This window comes from Aspergillus puulaauensis, chromosome 8, assembly GCF_016861865.1.
Source record: "Aspergillus puulaauensis MK2 DNA, chromosome 8, nearly complete sequence".
Lineage (NCBI taxonomy): Eukaryota > Fungi > Ascomycota > Eurotiomycetes > Eurotiales > Aspergillaceae > Aspergillus > Aspergillus puulaauensis.
Genome location: NC_054864.1, coordinates 2,224,409 through 2,243,901, shown reverse-complemented (window position 1 = coordinate 2,243,901; position 19,493 = coordinate 2,224,409). Strand labels below are relative to the sequence as shown.

Here is a 19,493-nt window from a genome sequence, read left to right as displayed (position 1 = left end):
GCCAGATTGAGCTCGAAAATAGGAGCTAATAAAAACAGCTGGAGTAATTCATACAAGATAATTCGGTCGTGACGGTAGGCACTCATGATACGAGCGGCAACCCGTGGGACTGGCCCTCCGTCTTGGTCGGCTCCGACGAGTCTTGCCCCTCATCTCCTCGTCCACGCCGAGGCTGGAAGTTGTTGTTCAGGAATGCTTCTTCGTTGGGGTGCTTACGCATCCCAAGTCCTGCTTCGGCTATGCGGTTCAATGAATTCATGTCATCATTAGCGATAGACACTTGAGACTGTGGGGAGCCTTGTTGAGGAGCTTGGCCACCTTGAGTAGGCCTTGGAACCGGCTGTGGGACAGAAATTTCGGCCCGGGGTTGGCTGAGATCGATGTTTCCTGGTAGCTCGGGAACTTCGCCGTGCGAATCTAGCAGCCGAGACTGTAGGTTGATGATATATTCACGAAGTTGGTAATTTTCAGACTGCAAAGCTTTGAACTCCTGCGACATGACCTCATACTCCTTCACCTGCTCCTCCAACTTTCGGATGTAGCTCTCTTTGCGCTGACGGAAAGCTCTCTGCGCCAGTTAGTAGAATTCTGTGGGTACCAATCAGATTCACGTACTTGTGCGGCACGGTTTTGAGCCGCGCGCTTCGAGGTAGATAGCGGTCGTTTCCCATAGGTTTTTGGCGACTCGTCATCACCAGGCGGTTCAGTTCCCGGTGGGGTCTGCTGGGTTGGGGGTGGAAGCATTGCAGCTCCGGAGATAGCAGGATCAATGTTGTTCTGGTCTCGCGGGCTGGTGGTATTGGGTTGTAGGTGGTGAGGTTGTGCTGCCGGCTGTTGCGGGCGGGGTTGTTGCGGGTGCTGCGACAAGTGCTGGTGCGCAGACGCTGCTAGCAGCGAATCGTGGAGCACTATACCAGCGAGAACTGTTAGCAGAGGCTAAGTAGATGGAGGTGTCGCAGCGGCACTATCGCGACGTGCCGAAACCGGGTATTCCGGAACACCGCCAGCGCGCAGATTTCGTGCGCGACAAAAGCTCGTGGCTTACCTTGGTCAGCATGGTCCTGCGACAAACATCAGTTAGCTTCATGTCTTGTTTTATTATGATTTGATAAGTCGAGCTGCCATTTCAGCGCGACCGTCGCAACACGTTGACCAGACGCGCCGGTGAGATCATCGCTCTGGTCGCGCGTGGCGATCTCCCAGACGGCGAACGGCGTCCTCATTACAAGCGACGGTCAATATCGCGAGGGATATAGATGGAGATAATGGCAGCTGACTGTTGAAGGGCGATCTGATGACAAACCGCGACAGGCATAGAGTTGCTTACCTGAGCAGATGTTTGCATGCTTGGATGCGGCGCTGGAGCTAGTGCAGGCTGCATGGAGAGACAACAAGATTCGATGGCAAAACGACGCGCCCGACAGGAGACCACAGGTCAATTCGAGCCAGACGACCAGCAAGAAGCGAAATCTCAAGATATACGGCGCGATCTCGCGAGAGAGGGGAAGAGGTGGAATGAATGGGGAATACGCAAAGAAGCGCGCGGATGAGGTAAGCAGGCGGACCGGGGATGGTGTCGGAGACCAGGTTGGTAGCAGCTATCTGCTGACTGTGTTCTTATGAAAGAATGATGGAGATACAAGAGACGCTGGAGAGGAAGATCTGATCTCGTAAGCAGGAGGGCGAGTGAAGGGTTAAAAGGAAAAGGCGGAAAGCGGCGAGGCGAATGACAGTGTGTGACCGTGACGTGAGTGCTCCGCTTCAGGAATGGTGCCTCAGGCAGTGAGGACTCCCGGTGGCTGGCACATCCGAGGACTTCCAACTCAACACGACAGTTTGCACACCCAGCTTACTTCCTCTCGCTTTCCTCTAAACTCTAACCATCTCTCCAAGCCACTCCGAAATGTCTCCGACGCCGTCAACCGTTATGCCAGAGAAGCTCGTTAGTGACCAAGTTCGGAACTAATACTTCCGATTCTGACTAATGGTTTATTGGTCTTGGCATTTCTAGCACCCGACATCCGGTCAGCCTCACCACCATGGATCAAGAATCACCAACTCGTATAAAAGGAAGATTATCAACCCCCTCAATAGCAGTCTGTCCATTTTAACCTGAGCTCCTATTCTTCATTCCATTCCCAAGTCTCTCGATCTAGGCGTCCTTCAATGTGCGCTCAAACTCCAAAACCGCCGGATGTCTCACTTCTCCAACTCTCAGCTTCCCCCAATCCTGCTCAACACCATCCTCCACATCCGGAAAGGGTCCCATTGGAGTAATGGCCTTTGGGTTAATGTCGTAATGACTCTTCGTATACTGCACCTCATCAGCCCAAAGAATACTTGGAAACTCTCTAACCCAGCCGCGGGCGGAGAGGAGATATATAAAACTCACATTCTCTTTAATATGCTTAAAATCTGTCGAGTCTCTCGCAGCCTGAACTCCCCAATAAACACCCTTAAGCCAGTTATTCAAAACCGGGTCATCATGTCTAATTGTACCCAGATTACACTTGAAATGCTGGACATAAACGGTGTCGAACCGGACGAGCGTCGCGTAGACAGTGATATCTAGCTCCGTCATCTCCGAACCCAGTATGAAGGGCCCGCCATTAGCCGAGACGATCTTCTCTAGTTTGTTGAGTGATCCGAAGAGTGGGACGACGTTTTCATCGTACTCCTCTTGTGACGGGGCGAAGCCAGACTTGTACACGCCTCTGCAGATGTTAGGCAGGACCCAGGAGCTCAAGGAGTCGATTTTGTCACGGAGATGCGGTGGGTATAGGTCGATTGAGGCCTTTGACTCCGGAATAAAGTCGTTGAATGCCGATGGGAGCCAGCGGAGCAGTTCGAGGCTTTCCTGTGTCGGTTGTTAGCATTTACACTCAGGCTTGCCTAGGTCCTACCACAGGTAGTGCTACTACGTGGTAGTTAGTAGACGTGCATACATTACAAACAATCGTCCCAGTCTCCCGATCCCACAGCACCGGCACTGAATACCTTCCCTTATACTCCGGGTCAGCCTTAAAATAAACTTTATGCATGTAGTCCTCGCCGAAGAGCTTATCCACCGTGGCATTGGGATACTCGTCGTTGGAAGCGGGGAATCTCCACCCAGGCCATCCCTTTGAATCGCCCTTTGGGTAGGGCATGACGACGCTCATATCGATAATGTCAGTTAGCCCTTTGAGATGTCGGACGAAGTTCACCCGGTGCGCAAAGGGGCAGAAGAGGCCGATGTACAGGTGGTAGCGGCCGGGCTGGGGCTTAAAGGGCCCGGTTGGGGTGATTGTGCCGTGCCAGCCATCGGCTGTGCCGGGTTCATGGTGGGGGTTTGCTTGAGACATTGTGCTTGGGTATCTAAAGTCAGGTTTGAGTAGAGTATGTGGGCAGGAGGGATAAATATATTGGCGCTGGAATAGCTGATGTCAGCGCCCTGGCCTGGAGTGGGGGATGAGCATAGCATGACTGACAGGCACTGCCCCACTTACGAGCTTAGATCGATCTAATCTCGGATATGCCCTCTATAACTACTTATTTAGATTGATAAACTCGGGCTACTCGTACCTGAGGCTTTGCGCGTAGCCGGAGCATATGTCAAATTAACGCCATTGCAACCAAGGTCAAGTTCTGCGTTTTACTCCAAGAGCACCAAGACAATCTTATAATGAACTGCATTAAGAATATAATATAAAAAATGGTAAACAAACAACGTGCATAACAATAGTCGTGCTGCCACTCAAACCCCTTAGCTTTACAAGGAAAGAAGAACCAGCGGACCACCTCTCAAAACACCGTATTTATGTATATTCCATCAGCAGATACTCACTGCTCCTTCTTCGATTCTTCAGCCTGGCTTTCGATAATAGAAGTCCCCACCGTAACAGCCTCCCTCCAACCCTTCTGTCTCATCCAGAATCGCTCTTCCGGGTCGGTATTATGCTTAGCCCAGGCCCGAGCATCCTCTTCAAGTGACTTCCGGGTTATGTCAGATAGCTCCATGGATTCGTCCTTCGCGGTAAGGTCCTCCTCGTCATCGCTGCTCCGCGCGCCAAGTGTCGACTCCAGGTACCGCTTCCGGATCATGTACTGCTCTGTTTTCTCGCGGCGGACGTTATGGGGCACGAACTTGGCCATTGTGGCCTGGACCACAAACCGCACAATAAGATACAGGTGCTCCGCGAAGAATATTGTCAACAAAAGTGCCCATCCTTTGATCGCCGAAGGTTCGCCCTTTGGCCCGTGGGTGCTTGTGTTGAACATGTATACCAGCGCTGCGCTAGTGATGCTCCCCACCCACGAGAGAAAGCCCAGGGTGTCCAGCCAAGGTCCAATCGTATCCACCCGCACAGGAGTAGGCCTCCTGCAGTCGATGATTATTTTGAAAAAGTCGGAACGAAGCTCGACCCAGTTGTTGATCAGGAAGGAAACTGGCACCAGGGGCCAGACGGGCGAAAACAAAGCCAAGTAACCAAATTGAATGCACATCTCTCGCAGGTCATCCGTGACATCGTAGTCGTCCCGGTCGGCTTCCTTGCGGACGCGCGTGAGGAATTCAACCTCATCACGATGGTCGCTGTACGAGTGCTGTCGTGGCCTCTTGGTCTCGCGTTCTAGACCCGTGTCTGTCCGTCCATTCTTTTTCTTCTTGTACTCCTTGTACTGGCGAGCGAATCGCTGCTTCAAGTATGGCACAACAGTCTCCATCCCAAGTCCCACGACTTGAGCCGTAACGGTAAAGTAGATAACTTGCTTTCGTAGTCGGTCAGGGTCGATGGTGAAATGTCCACGTGTGGTGGTCGCTTTTTCCTTTGACACGAAAGGTCGCACTGTCAAATGGAAGACATCGAGGTGAGGGACGATGAGACTGGCAAATGGGATGTAGACGAATGCCGTTAAAAAGATCGGGAGGTACGACGTGATGAAGTTGATGACGAAAATCTTCTGCGTTAGCGCTGTATCATAGGCGGCTTGTGTTTCATAGTTTTCAAAGTCGTTAAGCTTCGTCGCGACCTGAACGAGGACTCCGCTCATGGTTGGAATCAGGGCTGACAGCAAGATGGTCGGAATGAAGACCTAAGAAGTCAGTACGTCGAACGGGCTGAGCAACTCAACGTTACTTACCAAGTATGTCTTCAGCGGCCCAGTGTATACCTCAGATATGAATATCTCAATCGCAAAACAGGTTGCGATAATAGCACCCAGGGCTACAGCTGAGAACAGGGCAAACGGAACCTGGAGAAGCTGCCGCTGCAGCCGAGTTGTCGCCGGGAAAACACCGTGGGTCTCGCCAGTAACCTGATCTTGAACCTCTCTTTCTGGCTTAAATTCTCGCCGCGTGGTTCGAACAACGGAAACTCCCTTGGTTTGCCATCGACAGCTGAGGTCCTCCTCTTGTCGTTTCCAATACTCAATGAAGATCACACCCCAGAGACAGTTAACCACGGTGTATATCACAGAGAAAGACCCCAATAACAGCCAGCACGAGAACCCGAAAGCCGCAGGGAAAAGCAGAAACCTGAAATACGATTGCAGAAACATAAAGTAGAATCCGATCTGCAAATCAACCGTCAGCATTAAGCTGCTCCCGGAAGGAGAACCTCGAGAAAATACGCACGCTCTCCCCAAACTTATCCCGTATATGGTCCAGATCGCCCTCAGACAAAAACGTCTTCTGACTCCAATCCGTCAAATACTCCTTATTCTTCTCCTCGTCATGAAGTGGGAATATCGCAAGCACATTCTTCCAATGACCATGCTGGGGCGTGATCCCCGCGCCGCCCAAATCATGCGGAAGCGTTATCATATGGTTTATAATGCGCAGTCGCTCGGATTCCGTCTGTGGTTCGGCGGAGGACTCATCCTCGGGTTCGGAGCTGCGGACGCCATGGAGCCAATCGCGGATTCTAGCGAGGAAACAGATGTCAGCGACCAATTTATAAAGTAAGCACTAAGGATATACATACCGGGACTGGTACAGAGCCCGTCGCAGCCTCTTTTTCTTAGATGCCCGCACGAAGACAAGCAGGTTGGAGTCCTCGCCCGGCCTCACTTCGGTTTGCAATCCCACCTCCCAGAGCTTCCGCAGAAGAAGCTCTAGCTCCTGAGACGCTTTGGACGGATCTAATCTAGTCAATAACTGATCGTGCTCCTCAGCACATCCCAATCGGGCTCCTCACCTCTATTGGCATAGCTATATTGAATGACGTAGTCCACATGGAAACTGTGATGAGAGCCGCTCTTGGCGGCGGGTGAAGCCATTTATTCAGAATTAAGGCGAGAAAGGAACAAGGGCCAGGGAAATTGAAGGAACCCGAGTCCGACAGATTGTCTTCCCACGCCTCGACAAGAGGGGCGTGCAAAATAAAGGAGAGCGGACAGGGAGTGTCGTCATCACCCTGAGCCCGCAGCTCGCAGTCCAGTCCTACGAAGCTGAATGGGGTTTGGGCCCTTGGTGGCTTGGCGCGGGACCAGCGTGGATCGAGATCTACAGCAATACGTATTTTATTGCTGTACAGCCACCACTGCCACCGATCTGACGTGGAGTGATCTCACAGGGAGGTACCTCTGTGGCGCAAAATAACCGGTCGATTGTCGACATGTAGTCATCGTACTGGGAGAATAGATACCTTGCAGATTTCTGATGCACCGCTCATCAACTGCGGGTTGGGATCGGCTACAGGTGCTTGCGTAATTGACGAGCACGCCAGCTATCATTAGTGCGCCTTCCCTAAGCACGTACTGAATACGGCAGTCCTACTCTGTAGGCACAACTAGGGTTTAGTTGCATTTGGTCACAAGAGTATAACCAGACATCCATAGGAAGTCGCTGGAGCTGATTTCCATTTAAGCGGAGACATCTTTCATCCAACATTCAACCACCAGCATTGACAAAAATGCCAGTTCCCGACAGGACTTATTACAAACTTCCATTCAGCCAATCAGCTCACGGTTCCATAACTCAGTCGGTTAGAGTGTCGTGCTAATAACGCGAAAGTCGAGGGTTCGACCCCCTCTGGGACCATTGCTTTTGCTAATTTTTGTCTTTTTATTACAAGTCCCACTTGGAATCAATGCGGTCATGTCAAAACAGAAAAATAATTGTATTGTAAGAACTATCTTAGGGGAATCATATGTGTATACATTTCCAAGTAAAGATCGCTATTCTATTGACATCAAACACATCGCTCCGGCAGTGAATGGGGTAACCAAGCGCCAATAACACCCGTAACATCGTGAATAACGCGCACCTTTTGTAGTGCGCATGCCAGATTATATACTTGCACGTCGAGGTGCCAGTGTACGCTGAAGCTTTTTCTTTTCTTCGGTTTCCTCTGGAAGTGGTAGGGATCCTTCGGTCTTGAGCTTCAGCAAGTATTCCTTGCCATAAACATATCCAACTTGGTAAATTTCGTCGAAATTGCCGAATTCAAGGGTTCCGTAGCGGTCAATTGGAGGACGCATGTAGAGGCAGCCCGGCATGTTCTTGGCCCGCTCGAGATTGTCAATAGAAGAGACATAAGCCAGTCGCGCCTGGATCTCAGATAGGGTTGGAGGATTTGGAATCGCAGAAAACGGATTCCAACGGTTAACAACTGACCAAAAGCCAGAGAGGGAATCACCATAGCCCTGTGGGGTGTTGTCATCGATGGAGCCAACGTCAACGGCGAAGATCACGTCTGCGCCCAGTGTCTTCATATGGGCTACAGTAAGATTATCAATGTAGCCTCCGTCGAGTAACATGCTCCCCTCATCGCAAATAGGAGGGAGAAGGCCAGCGAGTGACATCGATGCACGCACATAACGCCAGATGTAACCGGAGGAATGGTACTCGGCTCGAGATCGGCTGATATTGGTCGTGTTGCAGTAGAACTCGAGCCAAAAATCTTCAATCTGGCTATCGCCAAAGGTCTTGAATATTCCGCGGTTAAATTCATGGCCAGTGGTGTACGACATGGACGGGTAGGTCAGATCCAAGGCAAAGCGCCACATGCTTCCCATGCGCCCAGCGAATTTCTTTGCACGGCCATACATTGGGACAACATCTGCATCCCTGGCATACAGACCACCAATAAAGGCACCAATGGATGTCCCACCAACAATGTCAACGGGGATTCCAGCCTCCTCCAGAGCCTTAATAACCCCCACATGAGCAATACCTCGTGCACCACCTCCTCCAAGAACCAGGCCAACCGCCCTGCCACAGAGCCGGCGCGCTAAGCGGTGGAAATCGCCCTTAAATGGTGTTTGGGCAGAGTAAAGTGGAGTTTGGCGAATGCGGCGAGAAGTGTATTTCTGGATCTCGGCCTGGAGGATCTGAACTCTTTGCTTCAAAACCGTACCCAGCCGTTTTGCTTGAGGATGCGATGGCTCAGCAGTGAGACGGAACCCCATTTGAATATGATGGTGACCTCCGTTGATCCAAACACGGTTCTTCAACCATTTTCGAGTGATGCCAGGGGGGCAATATCTGTCTGCATGCAGCAACACGAGTTCCTTTCGTGCCGTGGTCTTCATTCCGAGTAAGAATCTTTCGTACTCTCCCACGTTTGGGGACGACTCTGCAAGGCCAACCAAGAGGATACAGTCGGCCTGGCTAATGCATGTTTGAGTCCATGGCGAGTTCACATTGGTGTCAGCGATGTACAGAACCATTCCATATTTCTCCTCTAAATCGGCTAGATACTGTGAAAGCTTAAGCTTTCCCATCCTGCTAAAAGCATGTCGGCCAAGGTGATTCAGGATAGCCGCTTGGTTTAAAGATGTCACACCATCAGTAACACCGATTTGCTGTAGAGCGTTCAGGAGCCGATTGCCGAATTCAACAACTGGAACACCAGTGGTGATCGGAAGAATTCCAACAGTGCGGAGATTGAGGGTTGACGTCGCGGTCTTGACGCTGCCGGTATTACCAGGCTCGGTGCTTTGTTCAGACATCGGGTTTTCGACTAGATCCCGCATCCGCTGGGCGATGAGTTTTGAGACCTGGATTGTAATCCCAGTGTGCTCCTGGGCCAGGCTGTTGAAAAGAGACCGAGGGAACTTGGCTAGTTCGGTATCTCGTATGGCGTGCAACGTTGCGGGTCGCGTCGACTCTGTCATCACTTCCAACTCGCCAACACTTTCACCTTGTCCATGCTCCCCAACGACAGTCATTTTGCCCCCTGCCCCCTCAAGGACCGACCGAAGGCGTCCATTTAGCGTGATATAGATAGCATCACTCTCATCACCCTGATGATAAATGACTTGGCCAGCATTTACCTGCACCCACTCCAAAGCAAAATCGATATGGAGAAGCAGGCGTGGTAGAAGGCCCGTGAGTCTCTTTGCCAGTGTCAACAAAGCAATTGGATATCGTTCCGCCAATCTTTCCAAAGACGTTCGCGGAAGGAACCCTACGTAGACATCTGTCTTTGCGACAACATCGGTATAAGAGCGGTACGACGCCATCGCGCCTACATAGCCCTGAATTGCACCCGGCTTGATCATGTAGAGGGACTTCCGGGATTGCCTCTTGCGCTTGGGGTCGTTTGTAGAAGCTGCAGTAGTAGACCCGCGTGATGTAGCTGTCTGGGTCCGCTTTAATGTTGGGAATAGTTCCTCCTGAAATTGCAAGTGGCCGGGCCTTGACGTCCCGACAAGGTCCTCTCCCTTTTCGTTGACTTGAACTCCCACGTCGAGAAAACCGTCTATAACATAATACAACCCCGGATGGCGTTCACCCTGTTCCACGAGAACTGATCCCTTGGGAAAGTAAACGATTTCTATATCGTTACGAAGCTCTTCCCTCAAATTAACAATAGGCGATGTACCGCCGGCGCTCGTTACAGACATAGACATGATCGACTCGGTTTCACCGTCTCCAGATCCCTCGTAGGCGTCAATGAATCCAAATGCGTTATTGCTAAATACAGCTTTCTGGCGGCGCGAATCGTATGAAACTAATTTCGGGGATAGTTCACCGGAGGCATGACTTCCTTTGCGGAGCGCATCATGAGAGCTGGCTGTCAGACCAATGCCGTTCATAATACAGTCCAATATCGACTCGCGGAATAAAGCGTCCTCGTCAACCGAATCTTTCCGTTGAAACGAGGAACGACGCATCGGTGAGCGCTCTTTGTCGGCTAGTGGAGAGAGAAATCTAGGAGCAGTAGCGAATTGATCATGCTTAGGGCCAAATCGAGAGAGTTGGATAGTGGAAAGAAGGTCTCCAGGGCTAACTCCAGCTGTGTCGCGACCACCAGGGGACTTTTCCGGGTTGGCAAGGGAGATAGGTCTCTGTGTCATCGCCATCTTTGCTTGAAGAGCAGCTTCCTTTCTTAGGAAGCTACTCGACCGGCCTCTTCTACCGGCGTAAGGGTTATGCAATGCAATTCCTTTAGTGACTTCTTCTGAGCCTAGGCGGTCCTTTTCTTTCAAGAATTTCTCTTTCAGTCGATCTAATGCCGCCCCCCGGATTTCATTCGGCAAGTCAAACGTTGTATATTTGGTCATTTGTTTCTCAATTCCAAGAACTTCGTTTGTTAGACCGAGGTACGAGTGTGCTGTCGCAAATGTGACTCTCTGTAGTCGTGTAAGGATCACCTGAACTATATGGGCGGTAGCTCTAGGGTAAAGGCGTGTCAAGCGTCGGAAGGCACTCGCTGGGATAATTGCAATCGTCGTATCAACCATGGCTCGAGCCACGATGTCCGGATGGACTGATTTCCGAGGGATGGAATGCACCTTCCCCGAGCTTCTAGGTCGACTCTTGGGGGGTGCACGGCTCTCTGGTAGATGTAGCGGAGGAACCGAAGGCAAGAATTCCCCCTCGCCGTTGATGGTGGAGTTGTCGTCTTCATAGTCCATGGGTATAGCCGGAGGCGACCCATTCAAACCACCACCGGGACTAGCGGGGATCGAGTCGGGTTGCCGAGCAGGACTCGGCTGAACACTCGACATACTCGAATATGAGCCTCCGTTGATTCGCATTTGGATGTCCTCCGTAAACAGGGATAGGATCGAGAATAAAGATGACATAGCAGCACCATTCTTCACTTCTGTGAGCAGCTGATACCCTTGTTTCCCATCCTGAGATTGGCCCTCTTCATCTGACGAGTCCTCGATGACCTCACCATTCAGGTTGTGTTTTCCATCCCGAATAGACTGGACGAATATTTGAACCAGTCCATCTACAACCAGACAGAATCCCTTTTCTTCCTCGAGTTGGAGAGTCTCTCCCGCGATTAACTTTCTTGTTTGCATCGTTCGTGTCAACTCATGAAAGACGGGTCTCTCGAGGTAACCAAACACTTTGATCGCGCTCAGAAATTCATCAAGGTAATTGGCCAAACCCGGTTTCGAATCGCCTTCCTGCACGTCCGGGAAGAGGTCGAGTTGCGGTTCCTTGCGTTGGGGCTCAGGGGGTAGCCGGCTGTACATGTTTAGAAACCGGTAGCGAATGAACCAGCTGATGGTCGAGACGACCGCCAGTATGATCAGTAGCCTAGTAAACAATTCGTCCATACGTTAGTGGACCATAACTATATCCAAAACAGCAATTGAGGGATGGGTTCAATGACGCAGCTCTTACAGTGTTGTGAAATTCATTGTGAACGTCAAGCTCGTAGAAAAGAGTGTGAAGAGCCATGTTGGCAATGTGATGGTCGTGAAGGTGATTATCCAGTATAAAACACTCGGAATGGTCTGGAAAACCAGAGAAAACACCCAACCGATCCACCCCACCATGGTCGTAGAAGTGGGCAGGAACACCTGCGGGGGCGGGGGAAGATGGTTTGAAAAGCGTGGGAGACCGGAGACACTGGCGGTTATTGCGGGAGGCGACGTCGACAGAGAGAGTGCCGCAACAGAGGGGGGAGTGCAGGAAAGAGAGGACAGAGATGCATGGAGAGAGTCTAGGTCTGGGAGGTCGGACGAAGGAGAGGATGCTCCACTATCGGCCATCCTCACGTCAACCTTGAATAACAATGGGGAACGACGCTAAGCTGGGCAGTTAGGCAAATCCAAGGCAGCAGAACTCCTCACCCGGAGAGAGGCTGCAACCATTCAGAAGCCGAGCAAACAACAAGACCATCTCCAATGCGAGCCGCAACGTGCCCGCATATGGTCCGTTGGCTGGCTGTCGATCGCGTACGCCCCTGCCCAAGTGGGTTCGTCAAGGAGGGGATTCTGATGGTCGTCAAGGTCAAGGGTGAGCTCGGAGGTGTTCGCCGAGAAAAAAAGACAGAAACGAGTCAAATCATCCGCATTTCTCAGTCGAGTCGCGAAGTGTTTATGTGATGGAGGAGTCACTGTTGATCGGGGGGCTTCTTCACCTGCCGCTCTCACATGATTTCCGGCAACTTGTGAGCTGTGCATGCTGCGATTCTTTCAAACTTGGGGGTTTTCCTGTTTCTACTAGAGTGGAATTTCATGAAAGGGCTTTGGTTATTGGTGGATGGTCAAAATCGAATAAAACCTACACTTTATGCCCGTTCACGTACACTTTCGTTCCTATAAGGCGGAATATATATCGTGCTGTGCTACAGAGCGGACACTAAATAAATGACACTATTGCATGATCGGCAGCCAATTCACCTTCTCGCAAGTGAATCAAAGTTTTTCTTTAGTTTTTTTTTTTTTTTTTTTTTATAAGTTGCAATACGACACTCAAGATGCAGGAAAATACTGGCCATCGTAGTATAGACCATACCTAGCTAACATTCTGGACTGCTGTACTTGTATCAGGCTGGACCCATTTTCTGCCGCTCCCCAGTCTTTCTCCGCCCGGCCACGTTCCCTCGATTGTTGCCTGTCCGAGCTCCATGCTACTACTTCCTGTCTTGCGCCTGCTTCTCGCTTTCGCCGTATTATTTCGTTTCTTCCTCTTCTGCTCCTCGTTATTAGATTTAGCTGTGGCCTTGGCCCACAGGCCCGCCACCGTCATGTTTCAGGTATACTCGCTAACCCAAACGGATATTTACTTGTCTACTGTTTCTCCGCTCCGGGGACACCTTACGATTCATAGGGCTGACGGATAAATGCATTAAATAGCGTCTCCGCGATGCCATAGACTCGCGAATTGCTGAGGAGCAGGCTCGACAGCGATCGTCTCAGGAGTCCCTCGCTCGCTCCAACTCCGCACGTCGCCCCCCTGGTCGCAACCTGTCCCCGGGCAGACGACCGGCTAGACCCCGACGAAATACTGGAACACCTGTGCGCGGACCGGATCCCACCGAATTCGAGCCCGAGTTTGCAATCGGTGACGATGATTCATCCAGCAGATCGGGCACTCCTCGGCCGGAGTCGTCAGGCGCCCCTGAGAACACCCAGGGAGAGAATGCTGAACAGAGCGAAGGCCCTGGGGAGAACGCAATGAATGAGAAGGAGGGAGCTCCGGAGGCAGAATCCGCCCCAACAACGCCAGAACTGCCGCCTGATGTGAAAGCGAAGCTGCGAAGGTTGGCCAAAATGGAGTCGCGTTACCAGGGTAGGTCGTTGGTTCCATACTGATGTCGAATCAGCTGCTAATTTTCCTACCATGTAGAGCTTCTGAAAGCATATCGATCGGCCCACTCTCGTGTCCTATCAATCGAGCCGTTCGAAGCTGCGTTGCGAGAAAATACGCCATTGACGTCGGTTGCCGACCCCAAGGCATTCACCGAATACCTGAACCAGATTTCGCTGAAAGGAGATCTGGTAGGGGAGGAACTCAAACGTATAACGACCGAGAGAGACGATTTCAAGAGTAAACTAGAGGAAGCCCAGAAGTCGGAGAAGACCGCACGGGATGAGTTAGACAGCCTCAAGGAAAGTGCAACCAACGAAGGACAACCGAAAGCCAATGAAGATCACAAATCGAACGAGATAGAGTCACCAAAGGAAAGTGAAGAGAATGAAGAGTTCTTTTCTTTCGACAATGAAATTCCTCGACTCGAGTCTGAATTGAAAGACAAACAGGAAGAAGTTGAGAAGCTGAAGACTCAGGCGGAAAATTTGAACCGAGATCTGTCAGTTGCACGCGAGTCGACTGAAGGTATGGTCCAGAACCTTGAAACCGCTACGCGAGAGCTGGTGGAGTTGCGTGACTTCAAGGATAAGCAGGAGTTGGAGATGGAAAGCCTTGAGACTACGAGGAAAAGTGAAATCGATGAACTTAGGTCTAAGCTTGAATCGTCGGAAAAAATAGTGACCGAGACGAATGCCGAAGTCGAGAAGTTGAAGGCTGATTTGAAGCAAAAGACAGACAACATTGAACAACTCCAGGCGCAAGCCAAGCAGTCTGGAGATGCTGATCAAGAGGCAGAGTTGGCGTCAAAACTGGAAGAAGTTAAGCAGGAGAAGGAAGCCAACGAGAAGCGACTCGGGGTGCTGCAAGGCTTAGTGGATAGTCTTCGAACTCAGCTCAAGGAAACTCAGGACACCGTCTCAGGCCTGAAGACTGACATGGGTCAGAAAACGGAAGAGTCTGACAGACTGAAGAGGGTGGTTGATTTCCTTGATGGGAACCTGGAGGGTAATGCCAAGTGGCAGGAATCTAAGGACAAGGTTACGAAGGGCCAGAAGGCAGACTTCGAAGAGCTTCGACAGACCCTGGCACCATCGCAGAGCCCGGAACCAACGAACGACAAGTCTGGAGCTACACCACAACCCGCCAACGCTGCAGGAGGCGCGGGAACTGCGGGGGCCGGAAAGAAGAAGAAGGGTAAGAAGAAGAAAGGCGGCAAGGGTGGTGAGGATACCAGCAAGCCAACAGGACGCGCTGATGCCGAACCAACCGATTCAGCACCACAGTCAACTGAACCAAGTTCGGCCCTTGCTGAGCTCGAAAAGAAGGTTGAGAACCTTTCGCAACAGCTTAAGGAGAAAGAAGAGGCCATCGATCGTCTTGATTCCAAGCTGAAGGGTGAGGAAGGTCTGAAGGAGGAAATAGAATCATTGCGAGATGATCTGCTTAATATCGGCCAAGAGCATGTCGAAGCAAAGGACAAGATCAAGGAATTGACGGCGGAGAAGTCTGCTTTGGAAGGCACTATTTCCAAGTTGGAGGGCGAGATCACCAACCTTCGCACAGGTGCCGCTTCAAAATCGGCAGACTCCGAGAAGGCCCATAATGACCTCAAGGACGAATATGAGAACCTCAAGGTGAAATCCACGACCATTGAAACAGAGCTCTCAGCCGCACAACAGCTGGCAACAACGAGATTCAAGGATATCACTGAATTGCGCGAAACGATTCAAAAAATTCAACCTGAGCTCAAGAAATTGCGAGGCGAGAGTGCGGAACTTAAGTCGACCAAAGATGAACTCAAGAGCAAGACAGCTGAACTGAGGACATTGGAAGGCAAACACGACGACTTACAGGCAGAATTTAAATCACTCAAATCTTCGATCTCAGATCGCGAGACGGAAGTCAAGACTCTCAACCAGAAGATCAAGCAGGAGTTGGATAGTCGACTGAAAGCAGAAGAGAACTTGACAGTCGCACAGTCCGATCTGCGGTATTCTGAAAGCAGAAAACAAGAAGCCATTGAGGGTAAACAGAAGGTTATGTCCGACCTCTCAACCGTCCAGGACGAGCTAAAAGCAGCGCGAACAAAACTACGAGAGCACGAGCAACAGACCACTCAACTAAACAAGGATCTCGACGGATTGCGGGAGGAGATGCAACTGAAGACGGCTCAACACGCAAGTGCGCAAAGCCTGATGAATAGCATGCGCGATCAAGCTTCCGAGCTCGGCATGCAAATGAAGGAGGCCCGGGAGCGATGCGAGAGCCTGGAAGAGGAACTGGCAGATGCCCACCGCCTCCTTAGTGAACGAACCCGTGAGGGTGAAACGATGAGACGCCTCCTCAATGACATTGAGGGCCGTACCGATGCTAAGACTCGTGACTTCAAGGAAAGGATGGAGGCTGCGATTGAAGAACGTGACCGCGCCGAGGACGAAGCAAGTGCGCAGGGTCGACGTCGGGCTCGCGAACTGGAGGATCTTAAAACTAAGCTTCGCGAGCTGGAAAAGAGCTTACGGAGTGCAGAAGAAGACAAGGAAGAGTTAGAGCACTCTCAGAAGGATTGGAAGCGCCGGCGGGACCATCTCGAAGCACAGGCAGAGACGTCCACCCAAGAGCTTAACGATGTTCAGCAGGCTATGGCTCGATTGCGTGAGTCCTTGGATGAGAGTGAGAAACAGGTCCGTGACTTGGAGAAGGAGAAAGCAGAATTGCGTCGATCGGTTGAGCAGACCAACGCGCGGTTAGAGAAGATGCGCAAATCCAACATGTTCTCCGACGATGGTCGCTTTGGGACCAACCCGCAGTCCTCACGCTCATCTATTGATTCTGGGTCCCGGAGAGGGGTGACTTCTCCCGCCCCGAAGACGCGCAGCCCATCTACACAAAGAAGCGATACACCCACTGGCGGTGTTGACTATATTTATCTAAAGAACGTGCTCCTCCAGTTTCTAGAGCAGAGGGACAAGAACTATCAGAAGCAACTGATACCTGTCCTCGGGATGCTTCTGCATTTTGATCGGTGAGTGTACCTTCCAATCTGCTTCCAATATTATTACTGACCCAAGTAGGACGGACGAGCAAAAATGGATGGCAGCTATAACCTCAAAGTAGTCTGATATTGGGCCATAGTTCTCTGCTGTTGGCGAAGCAGACTTGCGTTATAGATGATGTTTTAGGGTACATAATTCTTTCTTGTCTTATTATATTAATACCAAGAATTTCAGCGTGCTTTGTGAAGATAGAATTGAGAGACCCCTGGATTCTACCGGTGCCTAGATCCTAGAGAGCCGAGTTCAGAGTGCATTCGTGGTTACTATGGTCTATTGCTCTTCCGGTATAGATCGCGATGTTGGGTGGAGCATCGGCCGATGTCACAGGGCGGACGAGCTTCCGATGGTTCCAATAAATTCTTACTCTGTAGACCAAGATCGCAAGAACTCAATTCCTCTCTGTATCACCGCTTACCCCTTAATCATACTTGAAAGACCACCATGGCAGCCCAGCCGACAATCAGACTCGCAACCGCCGAGGGTACGTTGTAGTTGTATCTTCAGCTACTCCCCTCCATTCACTCCCCGCACCCCGCCATACGAATTCTTCACTTAGCCAATTGCCAACAACCCATACTAATAACCATACTTTCAGACGTCCCGCTAATCCTCCAGTTCATCCGCGAGCTCGCCGACTACGAAAAAGCCCTGCATGAAGTCGAAGCGACCGAATCCTCGCTCCTCGCAACGCTATCCTTCCCCAACGACGCTCCCAAGCGGGGCTCCGTCTACACCGCGCTGATTACTCCGCCCCCAACCCCCGAAACGCCCTCACCCATCCCCGTCGGCATGGCATTGTTCTTCTACAACTACTCGACGTGGCGCGCCGCCCCCGGAATCTACCTCGAGGATCTATACGTGCAGCCTGTGGCGCGGGGGAACGGGTACGGGTTCCAGCTGCTGAAGTGGCTTGCGGCAAAGGTAGTAGAGGTGAAGGGCCGGCGGCTGGAATGGAGTGTTTTGACCTGGAACGAGCCCAGTATCCAGTTTTATAAACAAGTTGGGGCGAAGCCGATGGACGAGTGGTTGAAGATGATGGTTGAGGGGGAGGCGTTGGACAAGTTGGCGGAGGGAGTATGATGTAGTATAGAAGAAGCCATCTAGTTCGCAGTTCGCATATAGTCCCGAGAGCATATCCACCGTACACCCTTGGATGCGGGTAAACGTCTAAACTAGCCAGAAGAGCCTTGATCTAGGCGATCCGGGGCCCTCTACGAGGTCCACGAGGTCTTCATTGGCGCACGATATGTCCGAGACTAGGAAACTGATTTCCGGCTCGGGCTCGACCAACTACAAGAATAATGGATGCGCCATCAATGATGTACGTAACTACTGAACATAACCTCATCCACCATGTCTCTTCCCAACAAAATCGCAATTGGCACCTCATGCCTGGGCCAACACCCATCTCACATATTAGACCACAAGATCCGCGCCGCGGCGCAACAAGGCTTCCAGGGCCTTGAAATCGTCTACGCCGATCTAGAGCGCTACAGCAACACCCTCCAAATCCCTCTATCCACCGGCGCAAAGCAGATCCGCCAATTAAGCGACGACTTGGGTCTGACAATCATCTCACTTGCACCCTTTGAGAACTTTGAGGGCACAAAGACCCCTCTTAAGGAGCGTCTCGCCGTCGCTCAGCGCTGGCTTGATCTCGCGCGCATCCTAGGCGCAACATACCTCCAAGTCCCGTCACAGTATGGCACAGACAGTATTCGCGATGAGGCCGTGATCGTCTCGGAGATGCAGCAGCTTGCAGATTTGGCTAGTTCGCTGTCGCCTGTTATCTCTATTGCGTACGAGCCCTTATCGTGGGGCGTCGCCTACTCGACCTGGGACGATGTCCTTCGTCTCACACAGCTCGTTGACCGCGATAATTTCGGAATTTGCCTGGATACATTCCACGAGACTACAAAGCTCTGGGCGAGCCCATTCACAGACTCGGGAGTCTACCCTGACGGCCCCGAAAAGCTGGCTGCCTCGCTGCGTCGCTTTGTGACGAGCATTCCCGTTGAAAAGCTCTTCTATGTACAGCTATCTGATGCCGAACGATTCGATCCCCCGTTCTCAAAGAGCCATCCCTGGTACCTCGAGGGCGAGGCACCGGAGTTTACATGGTCGAAGCACGCGCGTCCTTACCCGCTTGAGACAGAATATGGAGGGTATACGCCTATTACCGATGTGGTACAGACTTGGCTTGTTGATGTCCAGTTCAAAGGGTGGGTCTCCATGGAGATTTTCGATCGGCGAATGCGTGATGAGGCGTATAAGCCTGAGACCGCGGCCGAGAGAGGACGGAGGTCTTGGGAGAAGGTCCAGGCTGGTGTGAGCGGGGGTTCGAAGGTATGAAATAAATTGGAATAGGTTCGTGGAAATGACGGTTAACATGTACTAGCTCTAAATATACTTTTTGATTATGGTTATGGATCCTTAAATAACACACTCTTTAGACATAAAACCCGACTATTAAAGTCCCATCAAGTCAGTTGGCTTCTTCGTATAGTTCCGTGCGAGCAGATTGTATGCCCATGACAGTTGGGCTTATGTAGTCAAAAACATGAAACGAAACTTAATAACACGGTTCCATAACTCAGTCGGTTAGAGTGTCGTGCTAATAACGCGAAAGTCGAGGGTTCGACCCCCTCTGGGACCATTTTTTGAATTCTTGCATCTTGTTTTCCCAATTGTAGTACAGCAAAGCCTCTAAGCCGAATGGCAAATATGCTTCAGCATGGGGGGTAACTATCTGGTAATCTTTTTCTGTGGTGAATATGGTCTTTAGTGAGTGGATATGACTCACAGTGACTGGTCCTCCGCTAAAAAAAACTATAGTTCCATAATGGACCCCGACTTTCAACGTAAACAGTAAAAATAGGCAAAGGACATTAAATAAGGCTCTGCAGTTCCTTGAATGCAGTTTGTGAGCAACCCCATATTAAACATTCGTGTTG

General features: G+C 51.1%; 8 protein-coding genes and 2 non-coding genes across 10 annotated transcripts; 5 read left to right on the top strand and 5 right to left on the bottom strand.

The window, feature by feature from the left end:
- Window positions 1-82: 82 nt before the first annotated feature.
- APUU_80846S (uncharacterized protein) lies at window positions 83-1,381 on the bottom strand (the record flags this gene model as incomplete). The annotated part of the gene is made up of 4 exons (XM_041697172.1): window positions 83-568; window positions 616-908; window positions 1,046-1,061; window positions 1,328-1,381. The coding sequence occupies 4 exons, from the start codon at window positions 1,379-1,381 to the stop codon at window positions 83-85; spliced, it is 849 nt and encodes a 282-aa protein (XP_041562729.1).
- A 771-nt stretch (window positions 1,382-2,152) lies between these two features.
- On the bottom strand, window positions 2,153-3,344 carry APUU_80845S (putative cell wall organization protein/glutathione transferase (Gto3); the record flags this gene model as incomplete). The annotated part of the gene is made up of 3 exons (XM_041697171.1): window positions 2,153-2,314; window positions 2,393-2,857; window positions 2,946-3,344. 3 exons carry the CDS (start codon window positions 3,342-3,344, stop codon window positions 2,153-2,155), a joined length of 1,026 nt encoding a protein of 341 aa, XP_041562728.1.
- Window positions 3,345-3,822: 478 nt separating this feature from the next.
- Window positions 3,823-6,258, bottom strand: APUU_80844S (anoctamin family protein; the record flags this gene model as incomplete). Its single annotated transcript, XM_041697170.1, has 5 exons — window positions 3,823-5,073; window positions 5,122-5,553; window positions 5,615-5,903; window positions 5,964-6,120; window positions 6,177-6,258. The coding sequence occupies 5 exons, from the start codon at window positions 6,256-6,258 to the stop codon at window positions 3,823-3,825; spliced, it is 2,211 nt and encodes a 736-aa protein (XP_041562727.1).
- Window positions 6,259-6,947: 689 nt separating this feature from the next.
- On the top strand, window positions 6,948-7,021 carry APUU_t80005A. Its single transcript has one exon. It is a non-coding gene; the product is annotated as a tRNA-Ile (tRNA).
- Window positions 7,022-7,269: 248 nt separating this feature from the next.
- Window positions 7,270-11,940, bottom strand: nte1 (lysophospholipase; the record flags this gene model as incomplete). Its single annotated transcript, XM_041697169.1, has 2 exons — window positions 7,270-11,482; window positions 11,570-11,940. 2 exons carry the CDS (start codon window positions 11,938-11,940, stop codon window positions 7,270-7,272), a joined length of 4,584 nt encoding a protein of 1,527 aa, XP_041562726.1.
- A 102-nt stretch (window positions 11,941-12,042) lies between these two features.
- On the bottom strand, window positions 12,043-12,354 carry APUU_80842S (uncharacterized protein; the record flags this gene model as incomplete). Its single annotated transcript, XM_041697167.1, has 1 exon — window positions 12,043-12,354. One exon carries the CDS (start codon window positions 12,352-12,354, stop codon window positions 12,043-12,045), a length of 312 nt encoding a protein of 103 aa, XP_041562725.1.
- A 566-nt stretch (window positions 12,355-12,920) lies between these two features.
- Window positions 12,921-16,600, top strand: APUU_80841A (putative vesicle-mediated transport protein (Imh1); the record flags this gene model as incomplete). Its single annotated transcript, XM_041697166.1, has 4 exons — window positions 12,921-12,929; window positions 13,030-13,465; window positions 13,523-16,508; window positions 16,558-16,600. 4 exons carry the CDS (start codon window positions 12,921-12,923, stop codon window positions 16,598-16,600), a joined length of 3,474 nt encoding a protein of 1,157 aa, XP_041562724.1.
- A 380-nt stretch (window positions 16,601-16,980) lies between these two features.
- On the top strand, window positions 16,981-17,619 carry APUU_80840A (GNAT family N-acetyltransferase; the record flags this gene model as incomplete). Its single annotated transcript, XM_041697165.1, has 2 exons — window positions 16,981-17,020; window positions 17,135-17,619. 2 exons carry the CDS (start codon window positions 16,981-16,983, stop codon window positions 17,617-17,619), a joined length of 525 nt encoding a protein of 174 aa, XP_041562723.1.
- A 273-nt stretch (window positions 17,620-17,892) lies between these two features.
- On the top strand, window positions 17,893-18,943 carry APUU_80839A (sugar phosphate isomerase/epimerase family protein; the record flags this gene model as incomplete). The annotated part of the gene is made up of 2 exons (XM_041697164.1): window positions 17,893-18,885; window positions 18,938-18,943. The coding sequence occupies 2 exons, from the start codon at window positions 17,893-17,895 to the stop codon at window positions 18,941-18,943; spliced, it is 999 nt and encodes a 332-aa protein (XP_041562722.1).
- Window positions 18,944-19,121: 178 nt separating this feature from the next.
- On the top strand, window positions 19,122-19,195 carry APUU_t80004A. Its single transcript has one exon. It is a non-coding gene; the product is annotated as a tRNA-Ile (tRNA).
- The last annotated feature ends 298 nt before the right edge of the window (window positions 19,196-19,493 follow it).